Here is a 20,664-nt window from a genome sequence, read left to right as displayed (position 1 = left end):
AACACTACTCAGCGTCCAGGAGCATAGAACACTACTCAGCGTCCAGGAGCATAGCTACATAGAACACTACTCAGCGTCCGGGAGCATAGCTACATAGAACACTACTCAGCGTCCAGGAGCATAGCTACATAGAACACTACTCAGCGTCCAGGAGCATAGCTACATAGAACACTACTCAGCATCCAGGAGCATAGCTACATAGAACACTACTCAGCGTCCCGGAGCATAGCTACATAGAACACTACTCAGCATCCAGGAGCATAGCTACATAGAACACTACTCAGGATCCAGGAGCATAGCTACATAGAACACTACTCAGCGTCCTGGAGCATAGAACACTACTCAGCGTCCAGGAGCATAGCTACATAGAACATTACTCAGCGTCCAGGAGCATAGCTACATAGAACACTACTCAGCGTCCAGGAGCATAGCTACATAGAACACTACTCAGCATCCAGGAGCATAGCTACATAGAACACTACTCAGGATCCAGTAGCATAGCTACATAGAACACTACTCAGCGTCCAGGAGCATAGAACACTACTCAGCGTCCAGGAGCATAGCTACATAGAACACTACTCAGCGTCCAGGAGCATAGCTACATAGAACACTACTCAGCGTCCAGGAGCATAGCTACATAGAACACTACTCAGCGTCCAGGAGCATAGCTACATAGAACACTACTCAGCGTCCAGGAGCATAGCTACATAGAACACTACTCAGCGTCCAGGAGCATAGCTACATAGAACACTACTCAGCGTCCAGGAGCATAGCTACATAGAACACTACTCAGCGTCCAGGAGCATAGTTACATAGAACACTACTCAGCGTCCAGGAGCATAGCTACATAGAACACTACTCAGCATCCAGGATCATAGCTACATAGAACACTACTCAGTATCCAGGAGGATAGAACACTACTCAGCGTCCAGGAGCATAGAACACTACTCAGCGTCCAGGAGCATAGAACACTACTCAGCGTCCAGGAGCATAGCTACATAGAACACTACTCAGCGTCCAGGAGCATAGCTACATAGAACACTACTCAGCGTCCAGGAGCATAGCTACATAGAACACTACTCAGCGTCCAGGAGCATAGTTACATAGAACACTACTCAGCGTCCAGGAGCATAGCTACATAGAACACTACTCAGCATCCAGGATCATAGCTACATAGAACACTACTCAGTATCCAGGAGGATAGAACACTACTCAGCGTCCAGGAGCATAGAACACTACTCAGCGTCCAGGAGCATAGAACACTACTCAGCGTCCAGGAGCATAGCTACATAGAACACTACTCAGCGTCCAGGAGCATAGCTACATAGAACACTACTCAGCATCCAGGAGCATAGCTACATAGAACACTACTCAGCGTCCAGGATCATAGCTACATAGAACACTATTACTGCTCATCATCTAATAGTGTAAGTGCATCACCTTGCAACACAACCCAGCAGCAGAGTCCATGCTGTCAAACTGATGATAGGGAACTAAGACATGACCTGAGTCCGGCATGGATCAGAACGTCAATACGAGAGCTGGAACCATGGGAACGATTCTGTTCTTTGATTAGATGTATTTTCTGGTAAAACAATCCATACAGTTCAAAACAGTTTAGAAGTAGAACAAAATGATAGATTTCACATGAAAGTACTTTGGAATAGACTTTTTTCCAATGTGGTCATTGAAATAATATGTGGTTGTTATAATATGTGGTTGTACTGTGTCTGTTTCGTGTGAGCAGCACTATGTGGAAACCTCTCTGTACTATGTGGGCTCTGTCCTTTCTGTCTGTACTCAAAGAGTTTCCACTGTTTCAACCTCCAACTAGTAAAAATGGCTGACACATTACTGCCTTATCAGAGCCAGGAACCAGCGGTGCACCACTGTGGCGTCCCTACGGCGACCACACTCACCGTACCATAATAACCATCGTAACCATAGTAACCAGGACCTTTATAATGCTTGGGATTGTGCATTGATGTAAGAGTTGAAGGCTTGCTTGGGTATAATCTTAAATCTTGTTCCTTTGACGTTCATTACTAAACCCTCTGAACTCTCCTTCAGAGTCGTCTTTGTTTCCCAACATACACTAGATGAAGAGATGGTATTTGATGGTCCGTCATCCTCCTAGATGAATCTTGAATGCTGTTCATGTTTATGTTAATTAAACCTATCCTTCTCAACTACTCCCCTCTCAAGTTCAAGTTCAGTCATAGTACCATTAAAGGTCTCTTTGTTTCTCAACATGGATGATGATGAGAGGGAATTTGATGGCAGGTCAGCCTTATACATTAGACATTCCTCTGATGTTAGTGGCAAAATTAGTCAAAGATAACACAGACCTTTTGTTATCTTTCCTAAAACTCCTCTGCGTCCCAAATGGCACCCTATCCCCTATATAGGGGACTACTTTTGGCTCTGGTCAAAAGTAGTGCACTATATAGGGAACTCCCTGACTGGTTCTGAAGGGTGATCGTAAATCTACACATACTTGATTAACCCGTACCATAACATATACCCCGTATAATCCGTACCACAACACATACCCGTATAATCCGTACCATAACACATACCCCGTATAATCCGTACCATAACACATACCCCGTATAATCCGTACCATAACACATACCCCGTATAATCCGTACCATAACACATACACCGTATAATCTGTACCATAACACATACCCCGTATAATCCGTACCATAATACATACCCCGTATAATCCGTACCATAACACATACCCCGTATAATCCGTACCATAACACATACACCGTATAATCCATACCATAACACATACACCATATAATCCGTACCATAACACATACCCCGTATAATCCGTACCATAACACATACCCCGTATAACCGTACCATAACACATACCCCGTATAATCCGTACCATAACACATACCCGTATAATCCGTACCATAACACATACCCCGTATAATCCGTACCATAACACATACCCTGTATAATCCGTACCATAACACATACCCCGTATAATCCGTACCATAACACATACCCCGTATAATCCGTACCATAACACATACCCCTTATAATCTGTACCATAACACATACCCCGTATAATCCGTACCATAACACATACCCGTATAATCCGTACCATAACACATACCCTGTATAATCCGTACCATAACACATACCCCGTATAATCCGTACCATAACACACACCCCGTATAATCCGTACCATAGCCAACCCTGGAACTGATTCAAAGCCTCACAAAAGGCACATAAATCTGTTACACTGACTTCCATGTGAGGGAATGTTACCCTTGGCTGTGAACCCACTCTCTGAGGGTGTCTCAGGGGGAGTTGGGATATGAAAAAAAAACACATTACCAATTCACACGTGTATTAATACACACTTGTACATGTGCGAAAAAGGACAAATATAAGCACCCACCAAATGATTATTATTATTGTTATTATTAAGCTCTGCTCTGAAGTTGTGTGGTCCATATGAGTTTCCATGGCACTAGGGATCACCCTGTGTCCATTTGAACATTTCTGTGTGGCACATGAGACTACATCATTCCTGGGTCCACGTCTGTGTCCTTAATGGCGCACTATTCCTTGTATAGTGCACTACTTTTGACCAGAGCCCTATGACCCCCTATGGACCAAAAGTAGTGCACTATATAGGTAATACGGAGCAACTTGGGACACATGCTCTGTGGTCCGTACAGAGGACCCTAACCTAACAGTGTCATATTATTCATCGTTGAACCCAAAGGAAAGAATGTGTCCTGGAGGAACCCCCCAAAAACTAAACGGCGCTTACGCTTTCTTTCCACAGATGGCCCCTTGATACCAATTACGACACGTGCTGAAGTACTTCTTCTTGGTCCCCATGGCCTGCTGCAGAGCGCACACGTTGGGTCTAACGGTCGCCAGGGAAACAGAGGAGACAGATGGTTAAATGAACGCATTTGGAATATCTAAAGTGTTCCGCACTCAGCATACCATGTAATAAATACTGTATGTCTGTTTGATTTCTTATCCTTATTTCATATTCACAGTATATTTCACTTTTGTTATTTACCTTTTGTCCATTTGGTAATTTTGCTTTCATAAAAATGTATCTGACATAGCAATTTATTTACATTAGCTCTTAAATGTTATTTAGTGAACTTTAAAGCATGATTAATTTAGAAATTATGAAATAATCATATTCAGAATTAAAGTCTCTGATATAATTTGTTTCCGTAAATGATCATAAAAGCAGAAAAAGAGTAGTGTTTCAACTCAGCAAAAGTTTGGACTAAAAACAACTTTTGCATGACACATTTGTGCATGCATCATTATAAATCTGTGAACGCAGATCAAGTCCTTCAGATAATAATAACAGTAATAATAACAATAATAATAATAATACAAATAATAATACCAATAATAATAATAACAATTATACTACTACTACTAATGATAATAATAATAATAATAACAATACTAATTTAAAATAATAAACTTACCCCTCTTTTCTTGCCCTGACTTTACTGTGGTAGACTATCTTATCATAAGAAGAGGAGTCCACCATGTCAAAGTTAGACAGGACAAACACAGCAAGGAGAGCTGCAAACAGGATCTTCATGATGATATCCCAGGAAGCTCCTCCAGGTACACAGAAACACTGAGAACTGGGAGCAGGCTGGGGAGAGGGAACTTATATAGTAGGAGAGACTCACTAGGCTGGCTGGTTGAGGAACTAAGAGGGAGGAATGGAACACACCAAAGCCAGACTCACGCCTGGACCACCCAGCACCCCTCCAAGACCATGTTACGCACTCTACGCTAAAACTGTGTGGTGCGACACGCTACTATACGGGGAAATAGTTATAAGATTAATGGAAGGTATTGTCATCATTGATAGTTTTTATTTAGTAATCATTTTGATACTGATAATTTGCTCCCACTTCAGATTTTACACTTCAGATTCTGTTGAGATTGCGTTTAAATTGAAGGAAAAATCACACAAAAAAATCACACGACAAGATCATACATATTGTATTCATTTATGCCATGGACAACACCTGTAGAAACCACACTGGCATGTAGAAGACAGAACATACATCCAGCGTACCTTTCTGAAAACAAGTAGCTAGACAGAGAGTTATCTTGTTCTAGTCAGACAAGGTCCAGAAAGACATAGTACCATATTGCAGTATTAGTCACCTCTGTGAACAGGCAGGCACCACTGGAGGCTGTAAGTCATTTTTATTCAGAACAAAGCTGGCCTCCGGATTTAGAAAGCCACAAACACACTCCAGATGGACCTACAGAAGCCGAGTCCTACAGTGCCAGTCACTGATCTGTGTATAAACTCCTAATTATTAAACCACATAAACAAAACTCACACACTCAAGAGGTAGGAGTGAGAAGTAGTCTGTCAGAAGTAACAGTTTGTGTTTAGCCCCACCTAGTGAACTGAGGGGAGTGTGACATAGAGGAGTCAATGACTATTGGAGAGGAGAGTGAGAGGAGAGTGTTGAGGAGAGGAGAGGAGAGGAGAGGAGAGGAGAGGAGAGGAGAGGAGAGGAGAGGAGAGGAGAGAGGGTTCAGAGTGTGGCTGTAAATACCAGAGCCAGATGAACTCTTTAATACACTAAAGATGTTAGGGAAGGAAGCCTCGCTCAGCCTCTCTGCCCACACCTCAGAGGAACAAACAATGCCACAAACACACACCTGTGTCTCATATGTCCATAGAGCCTTTCAAAAATAGAATTCATAATTTAACAAACTCAATTGTTGTGGGAGGCAAATAAAATCCAAGTGATGTGTTATAGGCATAGAACATCCAGAAAAACAACACCCTTCTAAAATGTTTTTGAGGAAGAAAACCCTCTAGACAATCCTACCAGTGTGTGTGGGTGATAAGGGTCAGTGATCATCTAACTTCTAACAGAAGGGAATAAGATCATATATTTCTATGATCTGTTGATTGTTCACATGTGTTTTCAAGTGCGTGAGCTGTGCAACTTTACTGTACGTTTGGAAATGGAGCCATCAAATCAAATTGCTTCTCAGAACTATTTGAAGAGATGAGTCTGCACAACACAAACCAACTAACAAGTCAATCACTGTCTTGAGCTGCTCCACATGCGCTATGAGAGACAGAGATATGTGAGGTCGGCAGGATCATAGAGATAACCCTACTGTCAGGGAGGGCAGTGTGCTTCTCTCTCTCTGGTTAGAGGAACAGAACACTTCTCCCGTTCACTAGATTCTGCACCAACACCAGAAACTACACAGTACACAGTACACACACCAGAAACTACACAGTACATGTCCCCTGAACCCTAACCCTTACAGCTTATGACACATCCTGGAGAATGCAGGCAGTTCTTTTCATCCCATAGTCCAAAGCCAAGGTTTCCCAACTCCAATCGCTGTCATTGTCAAGCCAAACATAAGAATGAGTGAAAAATAATTTGCATGAGAGCACCACAGACTGGCAGTCAGGCTCAGGGCCCCACCACATCTATGGTGATTTGTTACAGTTTCTAATCCTATTAAACAATCTACAATCAATTCACTCTGCAATCCATAATTAAGTATTTCCATTAGCCAGAGGAACCGGGAAATCTCCCAGAGCAGCATGTCCCTGTTAGATGAGAGAGTAATGACAGTGTTTTAACATCCAGGCTGGTTAACTCATTTAACACATGCAGTGTGACTTTTCCCTGTAAAGGCCAGCAGATTGCTGGAACACTGAGTGACTGGGGAGAGGATGGGCTATGTCTGACTCTGAAATGGTACCCTATAAAGTGCACTAGTTCTGCTCAGCCGTCTGTCTGTGCCCTTAAATCCTTTATGTCTGTCTCCCAAACTATTCCTATCTGTCCTATCATAAAAATGATGAAAAAAATATATGTAAGAGGATCGGGATATTTTTTTACAAAAAAAGTTTAGTTTACAACTTTCAACAGATATCTCAGCCAAGCGAATGTTCCTCTGTGTGACCTTAACCAGTCTGAAGTAGCAGTGAAGTACCTTCATATTAGAAAAGGATTCTTCCAATTCATGTTACTATGGAGACAGAGATCTAATGAGTAGATGAGACACTCCAGCAGATCTGTAGGTGTGAAGCTGAGAATATCCATGGAAGTGCAAAAAGATGAATGAGGAACAGTGATATGGTGATATATATGTGAGAAAACGCTCACTGTCTGTTGAAAGGATGGTGATACTGACTTCAAATAATTTATGTTAAAAACATATTATGTTTATTGATTCATGTTGTATAGCCCTCTGGAGCCTGAATGAATGCCAAAAATAAAACACAACATTAGCACTCCGTCAGAATGTATACATGTCTAATCAATATGCATAATCAGAATAGCAGAATACAATGCAATACTTCACATGTGAATGCAGTAGTAGTATGTCTTTAAGGTTAATAATGGGATGCTGAGAGTCCCAGTATCTTACCTTGAAGGGCAAATCTAGGATTCGAAAAACAACTGTCACACCCTGATCTGTTTCACCTTGTCTTGTGTCTCCCACCAGGTGTCTCCCATACATCCCCTGTGTATTTATACCTGCGTTTTCTGTTTGACTGTTGCCAGTTTGCCTTGTCCCGTTCCTCTTTCTTGTTGTTGTTCTAGTCTCCCCGGTTACGACCTGTTTTGCCTATCTTGACCCTGAGCCTGCCTACTGTCTACGTCTGCCAACTATTACCAGGATAACGAACCCCTGCCTGTCCTCGACCTGCCTTTTGTATATTCAATAAATCTCTGAGACTTGAACCATCTGCCTCACGTGTCATCATCCGGGTCTCATCCTGACCTGATAACAACAAAGTGGTAACTCCACCACTTGTATTGGTAACCGCTGAGGGATGGGCCTAAAGAAGAAAACACTCTCAAATTCATAAACAGAGCTATAGAAAGCCCCCCAAAATATGCACAAATGGCTGTATCAATCTCAGATTGCCCTTTAAGGTTAACAATGTGATGCTGGGAGCTGAGTTTGTGTGCAGTGTTACTGACAGTACTGAGTATAGCATCATATGGTAAGAACGTGGGGAATTCCTCACAAAAAGCTAATGAATTGTATGTCACAAGCTCAGCTATGTCAACATTCAGTTGTAGGGGAGAGTTGGGTAAGTTGAGCCATTTTTTCCATTCTGTATCACTCTGTAAAGGGAAATATAGTATTATTTCTAACAAAGATATCTACATATATTTCAGGATGTTGTGTATCCATGGAAATAATCAGAATTCATGTAAACATTACACCTTTGAAAACATAGCTTGTCCAAAACGAGTAGTCTCTTGGCACAACTGACACCGGGTATGGGATGATATGAACTGTGGGACAGGGTAAGTTAAGCAGGCTTCAAATGTCTGTACTGAATTAAATATTACCACTACCTTTTTACGGATATCTAACTTTAACACAATTACAATCACTTTTTTGTCTTTAAATAATTTTAAACATCTTTTATCACAGGCTTAACACCTAATAAACAACATACTTTTGAAAACACTTTTAAAAATAGCACAGTCCCTGTTGTTACCTCCTATCCCAGCGATAATGCCTTGGATTACACAATGAATTAATTTGACTTGGTCAAAAGTAGTGCACTATATAGGAAATAGGGTGCCATTTGGAACATACCCGAGATGATAGACTAGACAGCATCATTCAAACTAGTTTGGAATAATTCGCCATGGTGTGACATTGTACAGATCTACCTGTAAGAATCATTAGGGTTTTCCGTTATGCATTATGACAAGGGATCATTGTGAAATAGCAGGGGGCTGACTGGAGGAAGCAGCAGAGACAGGGCCTGTTAATAAAATACGGATAGTTCTATCACGTCTAGGGATACAAAACTCAGGTAACTTTCCCCAAATTCACAGGTTTTCCAGACATCCTGGTCGGAGAATGACGTCTTACAGTATATGCTTGATCCATATGACACCCTATGTTCCCTGGTTCCAGAGCCCTATGTCCCCTGGTTCCAGAGCCCTATGTCCCCTGGTTCCAGAGCCCTATGTCCCCTGGTTCCAGAGCCCTATGTCCCCTGGTTCCAGAGCCCTATGTCCCCTGGTTCCAGAGCCCTATGTCCCCTGGTTCCAGAGCCCTATTTCCCCTGGTTCCAGAGCCCTATGTCCCCTGGTTCCAGAGCCCTATGTCCCCTGGTTCCAGAGCCCTATGTCCCCTGGTTCCAGAGCCCTATGTCCCCTGGTTCCAGAGCCCTATGTCCCCTGGTTCCAGAGCCCTATGTCCCCTGGTTCCAGAGCCCTATGTCCCCTGGTTCCAGAGCCCTATGTCCCCTAGTCAAATGTAGTACACTATATAGAGAATAGGGCGCTATTTGGTACACAAACCAAGAAACAGACTTCTAGTCTCCAGGTCTCCGGCTTATACGTTCTAGACCAGAATATATTAGTCTGAGAGCTGAATTGGTTCTGGAGTCGCAAGACAAGTTACTACACAGGCCTCCATGAAGACGTATCATAATGATACATTCAAATCGCTTGTGGTCTTTTGAACAGTATTCACTCTATAGTCCTTCTACGTAGCAGTCTCATCCTCAACAGTCTACTTTAACATGGACCCTTCTCTCTTCACTCTCCCCTCTCTTCATTTTCTTCCTTCTCTGTACACGTCCTCTCCCTCGCTCCACCCTGCTCCTCCTTCTCTCCATCACAGTCCAGCTCCTCCAGGTCAGCCTCCCCCATCTCCTCAGACACAGAGTAGAGCTCAAAGTCACAGATGTCTTTCCTGGCCAGTCCGTCTTTGATGGAGGGAGTGGAGGAGGGAGAGGAGATGGAAGTGGAAGAGGTGGTGATGGAGGAGGTGTCAGTGGAGGTCCAAGAGGGTACCACAGAGCCGTTGACCAGTCGGTTCAAGCCCTGAGAGGGGGAAGGGGATGTGGACGAGGAGGTGGAGGAAGGGGCTGCCCTCTGCTGGAGCATGGATGTGGTGACGTGAAACATGTTGGTCTTAAGCGTGGCCGGGGGGAACTTGGGGGAGTACTTGAAGGAGTGGTCAGGGTAGACCAGACTGGAGGCCCCTGCCCCTTCACTGGGTTTACTTCCTGCTATAGCCATGCCCCCACCCCCAGGCCCCACCTTCCCCTTCATCATCCCTAGGACCTCATACCTAAAGCTGGAGATGTCCTGCTTCAGCTCCTGGGGAAAGAAACATACACACATACAACTTGTTATCTATTTATGACATTTACAGTGGACAGTGCACGTCAATTATCATTCATTGCCGGTGATAGAAACAATGCTTATTTTTCGTTTGTAGTCCCTGTCTGGTGCTGAACTCAGATGTTTTTTTAAAGAAATGTGGAATGTCAGAGGAAACCAAACCTTACCTTAAAGTTCTCCTCAGTCAATCCTTCTTCTGTCTTGGCATCTCTGATCATGGCTGCTACATATCTCTTCACCAGGTTCCTCAAAACCTCCTGAAAACAACACAGTCCACAGGTTGATAAAATCATATCAAATACATCCACTCCTGGGTTACTAACAACTTCTGTAGAGAAAATGGAAAACATAATCCTTAGAGTGGACAGGTACAGGGATGCGTCCCAAATGGCATCCTATTCGCTATATGCTGTAGTACACTACTTTTGACCGGGGCCATAGAGCTCTACTTTTTCCCAGGGCCATAGAGCTCTACTTTTGACCAGGGCCATAGAGCTCTACTTTTTCCCAGGGCCATAGAGCTCTACTTTTGACCGGGGCCATAGAGCTTTACTTTTGACTGGGACCATAGAGCTCTACTTTTGACCAGGGGCCATAGAGCTCTACTTTTGACCGGGGCCATAGAGCTCTACTTTTTGACCAGGGCCATAGAGCTCTACCTTTGACCGGGGCCATAGAGCTCTACCTTTGACCGGGGCCATAGAGCTCTACTTTTTGATCGAGCCATAGAGCTCTACTTTTTGACCGGGTCCATAGAGCTCTACCTTTGACCGGGGCCATATAGCTTTACTTTTGACCGGGACCATAGAGCTCTACTTTTGACCGGGACCATAGAGCTCTACTTTTGAGCGGAGCCATAGAGCTCTACCTTTGACCGGGGGCCATAGAGCTCTACTTTTTGACCGGGGCCATAGAGCTCTACTTTTTCACCGAGACTCTGGTAAAAAGTAGTGCATTATATAGAGAATAGGGTGCCATTTGGGAAAAATCAAGTTCAAAATATGTGCATCAACAGAATAAAAAACATTGAAAACTGACACATAATGAATGAGAAATAATCAATTTAAATGTAAACATAAATACCTGATACTGGTGGTTTATTCTTACGTTTATAGCAGCCCGTCTCTACAAAAGAGGAACATTAACTTACTCCAAAAGCACACCAGGCAGCATGACTAATCAGTTCATGTGATTTCCTTCTTGGTGGAGAGTTGGCCAGCTCTGTCATCACCTGCCCATTCTCTGTTAAAGGGATAGTTTGGGAGTTGGGCAATGAAACCCTTTATCTTCTTCTCCAGAGTCAGATGAACTCGTGGATACCATTTTAATGTCTCTGGATCCAGTATGAAGGAAGGTAGAGGTTGTTTTGTGAGCCAATGCTAACTAACTGTACGTGAAGACTTCCAGTCTTTGCAGTATTCTTTTTCGCTAAACTAGCGCATATACTAGTTAGCATTGGCTTGCGAAAGTACCAGTACCTCCCTTCATACTGGATGCAGAGACATAAAAATTGTTAATTGCCCAAATCCCGAACTATCCCTTTAACTTCTAACTGCTGATGCTATCAGAACAGTTATGTCTCATGACGCACGTCTAACCATTCTGGGAAGAACAGGTAATTTCATTCATGACCATTTGTTGAGAACAACCTTCTGAGGCCAGAGGAGAAGAAAAGAAGTGGAAGATTCAACTGTGTGTAACGGCTTTCCTCCTCCTCTTCATCAGAAGAGGAGGAGCAGGGATCGAACCAAAATGCAGCTGAGTTTGTAGACATGATTTATTAACGAAAAACACGAACTCGACTAATAAACTAACAAAAACAAATAAACGGTGTAGACAGACCTATACGACGAACTTACATAAAACATGAAGAACGCACGAATAGAGAAAACAGGCTACACAAAATGAACGATGAACAAACAAACCAAAAACAGTCCCGTGTGGCGTAACGACATACACAAACACAGGAGACAATCACCCACCACGAACACTGTGAAAACACCTACCTAAATATGACTCTTAATTAGAGGAACGCCAAACACCTGCCTCTAATTAAGAGCCATACCAGGCAACCCATAAACCAACATAGAAACAGAAAACATAGAATGCCCACCCAAACTCACGTCCTGACCAACTAACACATATAACAAACTAACAGAAATAGGTCAGGAACGTGACACTGTGAACTGTTTAGTAGAGTTGCAGAATTCCGGTAACTTTCCCCAAATTCCCAGGTCTTCCAGAATCAGAGGGGAATAAACAAGAAATCCAGGAAATCCAACCAGGATTTCTGGAAAACCTGGGAATTTGTGGGAAATTACTGACATTTTACAACCCTACTGTTCAGTACAATTATTGTTGATGTATACTAGAGACTTCATCCTCACCCCTATGGTTCCAAATGTTTCTGTTTTCTTGGCCCTGGTGATCTTGAAGATGTGTTTCCTGATCCAGCAGATGAAGTACCAGATTGACTTGGGGCTAGGGATGATGTTGAATGGAGAAGGCAGAGTCCCTCCCTCTTCAAAGTAACTCATCCACAACTTGGTTCTTGCAAACTTCCACTCAATGTCTGCATGATCCTGAACAGAAACAACACATGCTAAGCATCTGAACAAGTGATATGAACAAAACTGTGTGATATAAAATGACCACAGACAGGTTGTTGGGCTCACAAACAAGTGAATGAATGAATGATTTTGCTTTCCAGTGATAGCGTAAGACTCACAGCGATGTGTTGGTAGCAGTTGTCTATCATGGCTAGTGTTAGCGTTAGGGTTTTCACTCACAGCGATGTGTTGGTAGGAGTTGTTCATCATGGCGATCAGCATATTGAGTAGAACCACCAGAGAGATGACGTTATAGGTTCCGAACATGGTGGCCCCTACAAACTCTGTGAACTGGTGGTCTGCCTCCACGTTGGTCACATACAGACTGATCAACCCAAAGACAGACCAGAACAAAGACTGGAGTGTCTCAAACAACCTAGAGGAGAAAGCGAGAGAGATGAGAGAGCGAGAGATGAGAGGGAGAGAGGGAGAGATAAAGGGATGAAAGAGAGTGCAAGAGAAAGGGATGAAAGAGAGAGAGACAGATGAAAGAGAGAGTGAGTGAGTGAGAGAGAGAGAGAGAGAGAGAGAGAGAGAGAGAGAGAGAGAGAGAGAGAGAGAGAGAGAGAGAGAGAGAGAGAGAGAGAAAGGGATGCAAGAGAGAGGGGGTTATATTTCTAAATATATAAGGTAAGCAGGATCTACAAGAATACTCAAGATATCACAAAAGGCTGCCATTCCAGTTTTGCCCTAATCCAGCCAATTGGCAAAACATACATATCCATCAAAATAAATTAAAATGTAAGGTTGCAAAATTCCAGTAACTTTCCCCAAATTCCAGAAATTCCTGGTTTTCCTGCTAATTGCCTCCTGATTCCGGGCATTTTGGGAAAGTTAACAGAATTGTTTAACCCTACCAGAACTACAAACGAACACATTATAATGCATGGTCTTTACGAACGTTGAGAAAGCGTTGTTCTGTGTTTCGCAGCGGATGCCCTTGCATCCCTTCAGTCCCTCGTCTGTCTCGTAGTAGAAGTAGAGCTGGTTGAGCCCGTTAGCGAAGGCCAGGAGCACCAGGCAGTAGATAAACAGGAACTTAAGGATGTCCAGCAGCATCCTGCCCAGAGAGATCTGGAATAATGAGGATTATCGTCATATTCATCATCATAATCATCATCATAAACGAGAACTTTTCATACAATAAATTGCAGCTCAGTGCTTTACAGCTCAGTGCTTTACTCAGTATATATGTGTCAATATTCTCAGAGTAGGAATACTGATCTAGGATCAGGTCCCCCCCCGACCATGTAATATTATTAATTGTGAATTAAAAGGAAAAACTGATCCTAAATCAGCAGTCCTACTCTAAGATGCTTAATACACACTGCTCCTGGACATAACGACAGAAACATAGTATTAAATGACAAATCATGTAAATGTAGTATGATAATCCTGACCTGTAGAGGTCCCAGGTGGGAGTTAGCTGTAAACAGAGAGATGAGGCGGAGGGAGCTGAAGATGTTAGCGATGGCAAACACAGCCTCTGCTACCAAGGTAGGATGCCACATCTGCCATTCGTTCCTGGCCCTGAAGCCACTGTACTGTGGGAGAGAGGGAGAGACAGAGGGGACAGGTCAGTCTACTGTGGGAGAGAGGGAGAGACAGAGAGGGGAGAGGTCAAACTCTACTGTGGGAGAAGGGGGTGAGACAGCGAGGCGGCATTACATAGTAAGTCCAATAGGCCTTCTCCACCGGACAACTTTTGACGAGCGCGAGGCGCTCCTATTCATTTAAATGAAGCCTGAGTGTAAGGTGGTTGTATTTTCAAGAATTCGTCAACGATTTATTCTAGCGTATTTCATATTATCTAGTACACAACAACCATCATACAGTACCTTGACATAGGCAACGATCTTCAGAGAAATGGTAGCCAGGTACAGAGCGTTCATAACAAAGTCCATGAGGTTCCACCAGTCATGGATATAGTCCTGGAATCCTCCATCCCACATCTGTTTAATCTCTGTCCAGATGAAGCCTATAGGACAGAGAACAGACCAGCAGGGTTAATTATGTTCCAAATGGCATCCTATCCATTGCAAAGTGCATTACTTTTGACCAGAGCCCTATGTAACTCACCCTATTCCCTACATAGTGCACTACTTTTGACGAGGGCCTATTGAGGCCTGGTCTAAAGTAATGATCTAAATAGGGAATATGTTGCCATTTGGGATGCAGTCCTAGAGTTAGGTTTAAGGTTGTCATGTCTCTCTCACTTCTCTGATCTATGGCCACATTCCTCAGGTGAAGAGGGAGTGTTAAAATCAAATCATTGTATTTGTCACATGCGCCGAATACAACAGGTGTAGACCTAACCGTGAAATGCTTGCTTACAAGCCCTTCCCAACGATGCAGAGTTAAAGAATTATAATAAAAAGAAAAGACAAAAGAATGGAGCTACTGTATATACAGAGTACCAGTACCAGATCAATGTGCAGGGGGAAGAGATATTTCAGGTAGATATGTACATGAAGGCCGGCTAAAGTGACTCTGTATGCATGTATGTGAGTATATGTAGGATCTTAATTTGATCACTTTTATGTTGGTGAGAATTTTCCTGCATAGCAGGAAATGACATCTTGTAATGTATTTGAGTTATAAAAAGGCTTCTAAAGTTTGTAATTTCAGACTTGATTTACACTACCGAAAAATATATCAACCCCTACCAAAATGTCCATTAATTATAATCCATATAATCATTTACATTTCCTGTTGCTGCAGGATTATTTTCCTGCTGTAGTAAACTGGCTCAAATTAAGATCCTACATCTGTGTGTGTGTGTGTGTGTGTGTGTGTGTGTGTGTATGTGAGTATATGTAGGATCTTAATTTGATCACTTTTATGTTGGTGAGAATTTTCCTGCATAGCAGGAAATGACATCTTGTAATGTATTTGAGTTATAAAAAGGCTTCTAAAGTTTGTAATTTCAGACTTGATTTACACTACCGAAAAATATATCAACCCCTACCAAAATGTCCATTAATTATAATCCATATAATCATTTACATTTCCTGTTGCTGCAGGATTATTTTCCTGCTGTAGTAAACTGGCTCAAATTAAGATCCTACATCTGTGTGTGTGTGTGTGTGTGTGTGTGGTGTGTGTGTGTGTGTGTGTGTGTGTGTGTGTGTGTGTGTGTGTGTGTGTGTGTGTGTGTGTGTGTGTGTGTGTGTGTGTGTGTGTGTGTGTGTGTGTGTGTGTGTGTGTGTGTGTGCGTATGTAGTGTATCTGAATGTGTATGGGTTTTGTGTGAGAGTGTTGTTCTAGTTTGTGTGTGAGCGTGCATAGAGTCAGTGCAAGATATGGTCAGTGTAAGTGGTCCGGGTAACCATTAATTAACTAATTAGCAGTCAGGCTTGGGGTAGAAGCTGTCTCGGAGCCTGTTAGTCCAAGAGCCGACGTTCCGGTACCATTTGCTGGACGGTAGCAGAGTGAACTATGGCTAGGGTGGCTGCAGTCTTTGGGAATTATTCGGGCCTTCATCTGACACCGCCTGATAGAGGTCCTGGATTGCAGGGAGCTTGGCCTCAGTGATGTACTGGGCTGACCACACCACCCTCTGTAGCGCTTTGCAATTGAGGGTGGCGCATTTGCCATATCAGGCGGTGATACAGGACAGGTAGACAGGTATGGACAGGTAGACAGGTAGCATGCCCATGCATCCTGCCATGCGGTTGCACTGAACAGAACACCGTAATGGGAGAAACATAGGAAAGACATGGGCTGGGTTGTCTTACAATACAGTGTGCGTACAATGCATGAAAACCAGCTGTAAAAGGTGGGTAGAGTATTTGGCTGAAACACAAGCTTGGATTCTACCATTTCCTGTCAGAATTGTCATCAACTAACATCATTAACACCAACAGCAGTCTACGTGGTATGTCTCGAATGACGCTCTATTATCAGCTGACCTTCTGTGGAGTTGACATCGTGTTATGTATCACTTTGGAGGGAGCAGCATGTGTCCGGGTTTTTCCTTTCTTGACCAACCATGTTGTGCACCTCTGCACGCGCACACACACACACACTCTTACCCAGTACCCAGGGCAGTATCATCCATTCCACCACAGTAGGAGTCGGCCCCTGTCTGTTAGGGTCTGTAGAGACGATGTGCTGGGAGGCCAGCAGCAGCAGGAACAGGAAGGTGAGATATGACGTTGTGTGGCAGATAAACTTGATGAAGGGCTTCCTAATGATGTAGAAGAAGATTACTTTATTGTCCATTAGGTCTAACATAAATTCAACTTCAGCTTCCTGACAGATTTTTCCCATCAGACCAGGGATTCAAAATGGCAACCCTCCAGTTGCTGGCCTGCCTCTCTAATGTCTAGGCTACTTGCCTGATGAAGTGTCCATAGCGGCTCTTAGGAGATACCAGGTAGCAGAGGGAGAAGAGGGGGAAGAGGAGGCCGATGAAGACACAGGTTAGGAACTTCCCTGCCCAGTGACGACGCCTCCACCCAGGGAACTCATCGTACCAACGAGACGCAAGCAGCTGCTGACAGTTGGGCTGGGCTACAAACTGGAGCAGGGAGATTGAGGGAGGGAGGAGGGGAGGGGAGGAAAGGAGAGAGAGAGAGAGGGAGGAGAAAGAGGAGCGAGAGAGGGGGTATGAAGGGGGAGGGAGGAAGGGATAGAAAGAGAGAGTGAGTCAGCCTTTATGATACATTACTGATTAGTTGTTAATGGAGACCTGTGTGTCTAATGCAACTTCACAATGTTTAATATTCTTTCTCACTTGCTTTCCACCCCACATTGACAAACAACTGACACGAAAACAGGCACATCTTAACAAGCCTTGGCAGTTGGGTACAGCATACAGCATACTGACAGCAGTAAACATACTCAGCTAATGGAGTCAATTGACGTCCCAGATTACATTATGTGTGCATCCTGTTTAGTCTGGTTTAGTCCAGCAGCACCTCCAGCTGTTAATGACCTTAATGTGCCTGATCATTCTGATGAGTGTTACCAGCTGTTCTTGGCCTGGTCCCAAGTGTCCCTCCCTGGCATCTCTGTTCCTCTCTAATATCCTCCTCACACACTGTACTGCGCTGTGTTGGATACTTTCTCTTCATATTGTCCTTGTCAGCACAGTTCCAGGAACTGTGGTGGGTGTGTAACCAGACCTTTACAGTTCGGCTCAATTAGGCTCAGTAGTGTGAAAAGGGTATTTCTCTCAGATCTGCCTCTGCTTACAAGGTTTGATAAGGAACACTCTATCCGTCCCAAGCACTATCTAAAACACTCTCTGTCTCAGTCGCTCTCTGACTGATGACCTCACTAACGACCTCATCCCCCACAATGCCCTGCTCTAAGTGATGGGGATCCATTTGTTTGTAATTGTTCGTAATTCCATTAGACTGAGATTAACCTTACGTCACACAGAGCAGCGCAAATGTTCAGCAGATGGTTCTATCAAATCTGACAGAGACAAAAACATAATGATGTTTAATGAGGAACATATTTGACAGACAGGCACTCTTTCAAACAGGAACATGGAGTTCTTTATAAATGTCTCTCTACGGAGTCTTATCTCTGTTCTATCCCTAACCTTAAAGCGATATAGCATGTTGTGTATTTTCAGTAGTGTCATACTGTAAATGTCCGTCTCATGGAAAGGGTTTAAAGTATTAAGCAATGAATTTGTGTTTTTTCTGCAGTTCTCAGTCCTCTTCACTCTCAACGTGAAAACAGATGCAGTATCCCATTCTACTCAGGAGGGGGCAACATTTCACAACTTCCATTTCATAACTGTACTGTACATGCTCATCTACAGTAAGTCTAGCAGCAACCAACCATAAACCAAAAATTCACAATACAGTGCTGTACACTTAACATGAGACAATATTCCCACAAACTACTGACGGCATACCAGCCATGATAAGACCACAAATAGGGAATAGGGTGCCATATGCAATGTAGCCAAGGTTGTTGTTTTCCTGTGTAACATGTTGCTTTCTGTGTAATGTAGATGTATTGTGAGGCAGTATTCCAAGGAAACATTCAGTCAGAGCATTATCGTATTTGTAGCATCATTATTGCTGTATCATTATGTTTCATTATGTTCCCATCAAGGGACTGGACAGCAGACTGAGACGTACACTATACAGTGCATTCGGAAAGTGTTCAGACACCTTGACTTTTTCCACATTTTGTTACGTTACAGCCTTATTCGAAAATGTATTAAATCACTTTTTTCCCCGCATCAATCTACACACAATACCCCATAATGAGAAAGCATAAACACATTTTTTGAAAAGTTTGCCAAATTTATAAAAAAAATAAAACACTGAAATATCACATTTACTTAAGTATTCAGACCATTTACTTTGTTGAAGCACCTTTGACAGCGATTACTGTCTCGAGTCTTCTTGGGTATGACGCTACAAGCTTGGAACACCTGTTTGGGGAGTTTCTCCCATTCCTCTCTTCAGATCCTCTCAACCTCTGTTAGGTTGGATGGGGAGTGTTGCTGCACAGCTATTTTCAGGTCTCTCCAGAGATTCGGTTCAAGTCCGGGCTTTGGCTGGGCCACTCAAGGACATTCAGAGACTTGTCCCGAAGCCACTCCTGCATTGTCTTGGCTGTGTGCTTAGTGTCTTTGTCCTATTGGAAGGTGAGCCTTTACCCCAGTCTGAACTCTTGAGCAGGTTTACGTCAAGGATCTCTTTGTACTTTGCTCCGTTCATCTTTGTCTCGATCCTGACTAGTCTTCCTGGTCCTGCCGCTGAAAAACATCCCCACAGCATGATGCTGCCACCACCATACTTCACCGTCGGGATGATGCCAGATGTTTCCTCCAGATGTGACGCTTGGCATTCAGGCCAAAGAGTTCAATCTTGGTTTCATCAGACCAGAGAATCTTTATTCTCGTGGTCTGAGAGTCATTAGGTGCCTTTTGCAAACTACACGCGTGCGGTCAGGTGCCTTTTACTGAGGAGTGGCTTCCGTCTGGCCACTCTACCATAAAGGCCTGATTGGTGGAGTGCTGCAGAGATGGTTGTCCTTCTTGAATTTTCTCCCATCTCCACAGAGGAACTCTGGAGCTCTGTCAGAGGGACCATCGGGTTCTTGGTCACCTCCCTGACCAAGGCCCTTCTCCCTCTAATGCTCAGTTTGGCCAGGCGGCCAGCTCTAGGAAGAGTCTTGGTGGTTCCAAACGTCTTCCATTTAAGAATGAGGGAGGCCACTGTTCTTGGGGACCTTCAATGCTGCAGATTTTTTTTGGTAACCTTCCCCAGATCTATGCCTCGATACAATCCTACCTCGGAGCTCTACTGATAATTCCTTCGACCTCATGGCTTGGTTTTTGCTCTGACATGGGACCTTATATAACTGTGGGACCTTATATAGAGAGGTGTGTGCCTTTCCAAATCATATCCAATCAATTGAATTTACAACATGTGGACTCCAATCAGGTTGTAGAAACATGTCGAGGATCATCAATGGAAACAGGATGCACCCGAGCTCAATTTCGAGTCTCATAGCAGAGGGTCTGAATACTTATGTAAATAAGGTATTTATGTTTCCATTGACTGCAAACTCCATAGACAAACATTGGCAGTAGAATGGCCTTACTGAAGAGCTCAGTGAGTTTCAAAGTGGCACCTTCATAGGATGCCACCATTCCAACAAGTCAGTTCATCAAATTATTGCATTGCTAGAGCTGCCCCGGTCAACTGTAAGTGCTGTTATTGTGAAGTGGAAACTTATTGTGAAGCGACAATGGCTCATCCACGAAGTGGTAGGCCACATAAGCTCACAGAATGGGACCGCAGAGTGCTGAAGAACGTAGCTTTTTAAAAATCGTCCTCGGTTGCAACACACACTACCGAGTTCCAAACTGCTTCTGGAAACAACGTCAG

The 20,664-nt window shown here is 43.5% G+C and overlaps 2 protein-coding genes across 2 annotated transcripts in view; both read right to left on the bottom strand.

The window, feature by feature from the left end:
• The window catches only part of LOC129831581 (periostin-like), a 39,816-nt gene extending 35,119 nt beyond the window's left edge, over positions 1 to 4,697 (bottom strand). The window contains exons 1-2 of the mRNA XM_055894934.1: positions 4,494 to 4,697; positions 3,803 to 3,901 (exon numbers count right to left, since the gene is read on the bottom strand). Coding sequence (XP_055750909.1) covers positions 3,803 to 3,901; positions 4,494 to 4,612 — 218 coding nt within the window. The 5' untranslated portion in view covers positions 4,613 to 4,697. The remainder of the gene's footprint in view (positions 1 to 3,802; positions 3,902 to 4,493) is intronic.
• A 2,524-nt stretch (positions 4,698 to 7,221) lies between these two features.
• LOC129832093 (short transient receptor potential channel 4-like) overlaps positions 7,222 to 20,664 on the bottom strand; it is a 32,302-nt gene continuing 18,859 nt past the window's right edge. Inside the window, exons 7-16 of the mRNA XM_055895855.1 lie at positions 17,133 to 17,318; positions 16,831 to 16,981; positions 14,635 to 14,774; positions 14,197 to 14,340; positions 13,698 to 13,870; positions 12,977 to 13,172; positions 12,575 to 12,769; positions 11,271 to 11,312; positions 10,355 to 10,444; positions 7,222 to 10,163 (exon numbers count right to left, since the gene is read on the bottom strand). Of these exons, the coding sequence (XP_055751830.1) occupies positions 9,597 to 10,163; positions 10,355 to 10,444; positions 11,271 to 11,312; positions 12,575 to 12,769; positions 12,977 to 13,172; positions 13,698 to 13,870; positions 14,197 to 14,340; positions 14,635 to 14,774; positions 16,831 to 16,981; positions 17,133 to 17,318 (1,884 nt within the window). The 3' untranslated portion in view covers positions 7,222 to 9,596. The remainder of the gene's footprint in view (positions 10,164 to 10,354; positions 10,445 to 11,270; positions 11,313 to 12,574; positions 12,770 to 12,976; positions 13,173 to 13,697; positions 13,871 to 14,196; positions 14,341 to 14,634; positions 14,775 to 16,830; positions 16,982 to 17,132; positions 17,319 to 20,664) is intronic.

This window comes from Salvelinus fontinalis, chromosome 33 (assembly GCF_029448725.1).
Source record: "Salvelinus fontinalis isolate EN_2023a chromosome 33, ASM2944872v1, whole genome shotgun sequence".
NCBI classification, from domain to species: Eukaryota; Metazoa; Chordata; class Actinopteri; order Salmoniformes; family Salmonidae; genus Salvelinus; species Salvelinus fontinalis.
Note: the sequence above shows the minus strand (reverse complement) of the source record. Positions and strands in the feature narration are given on the sequence as shown.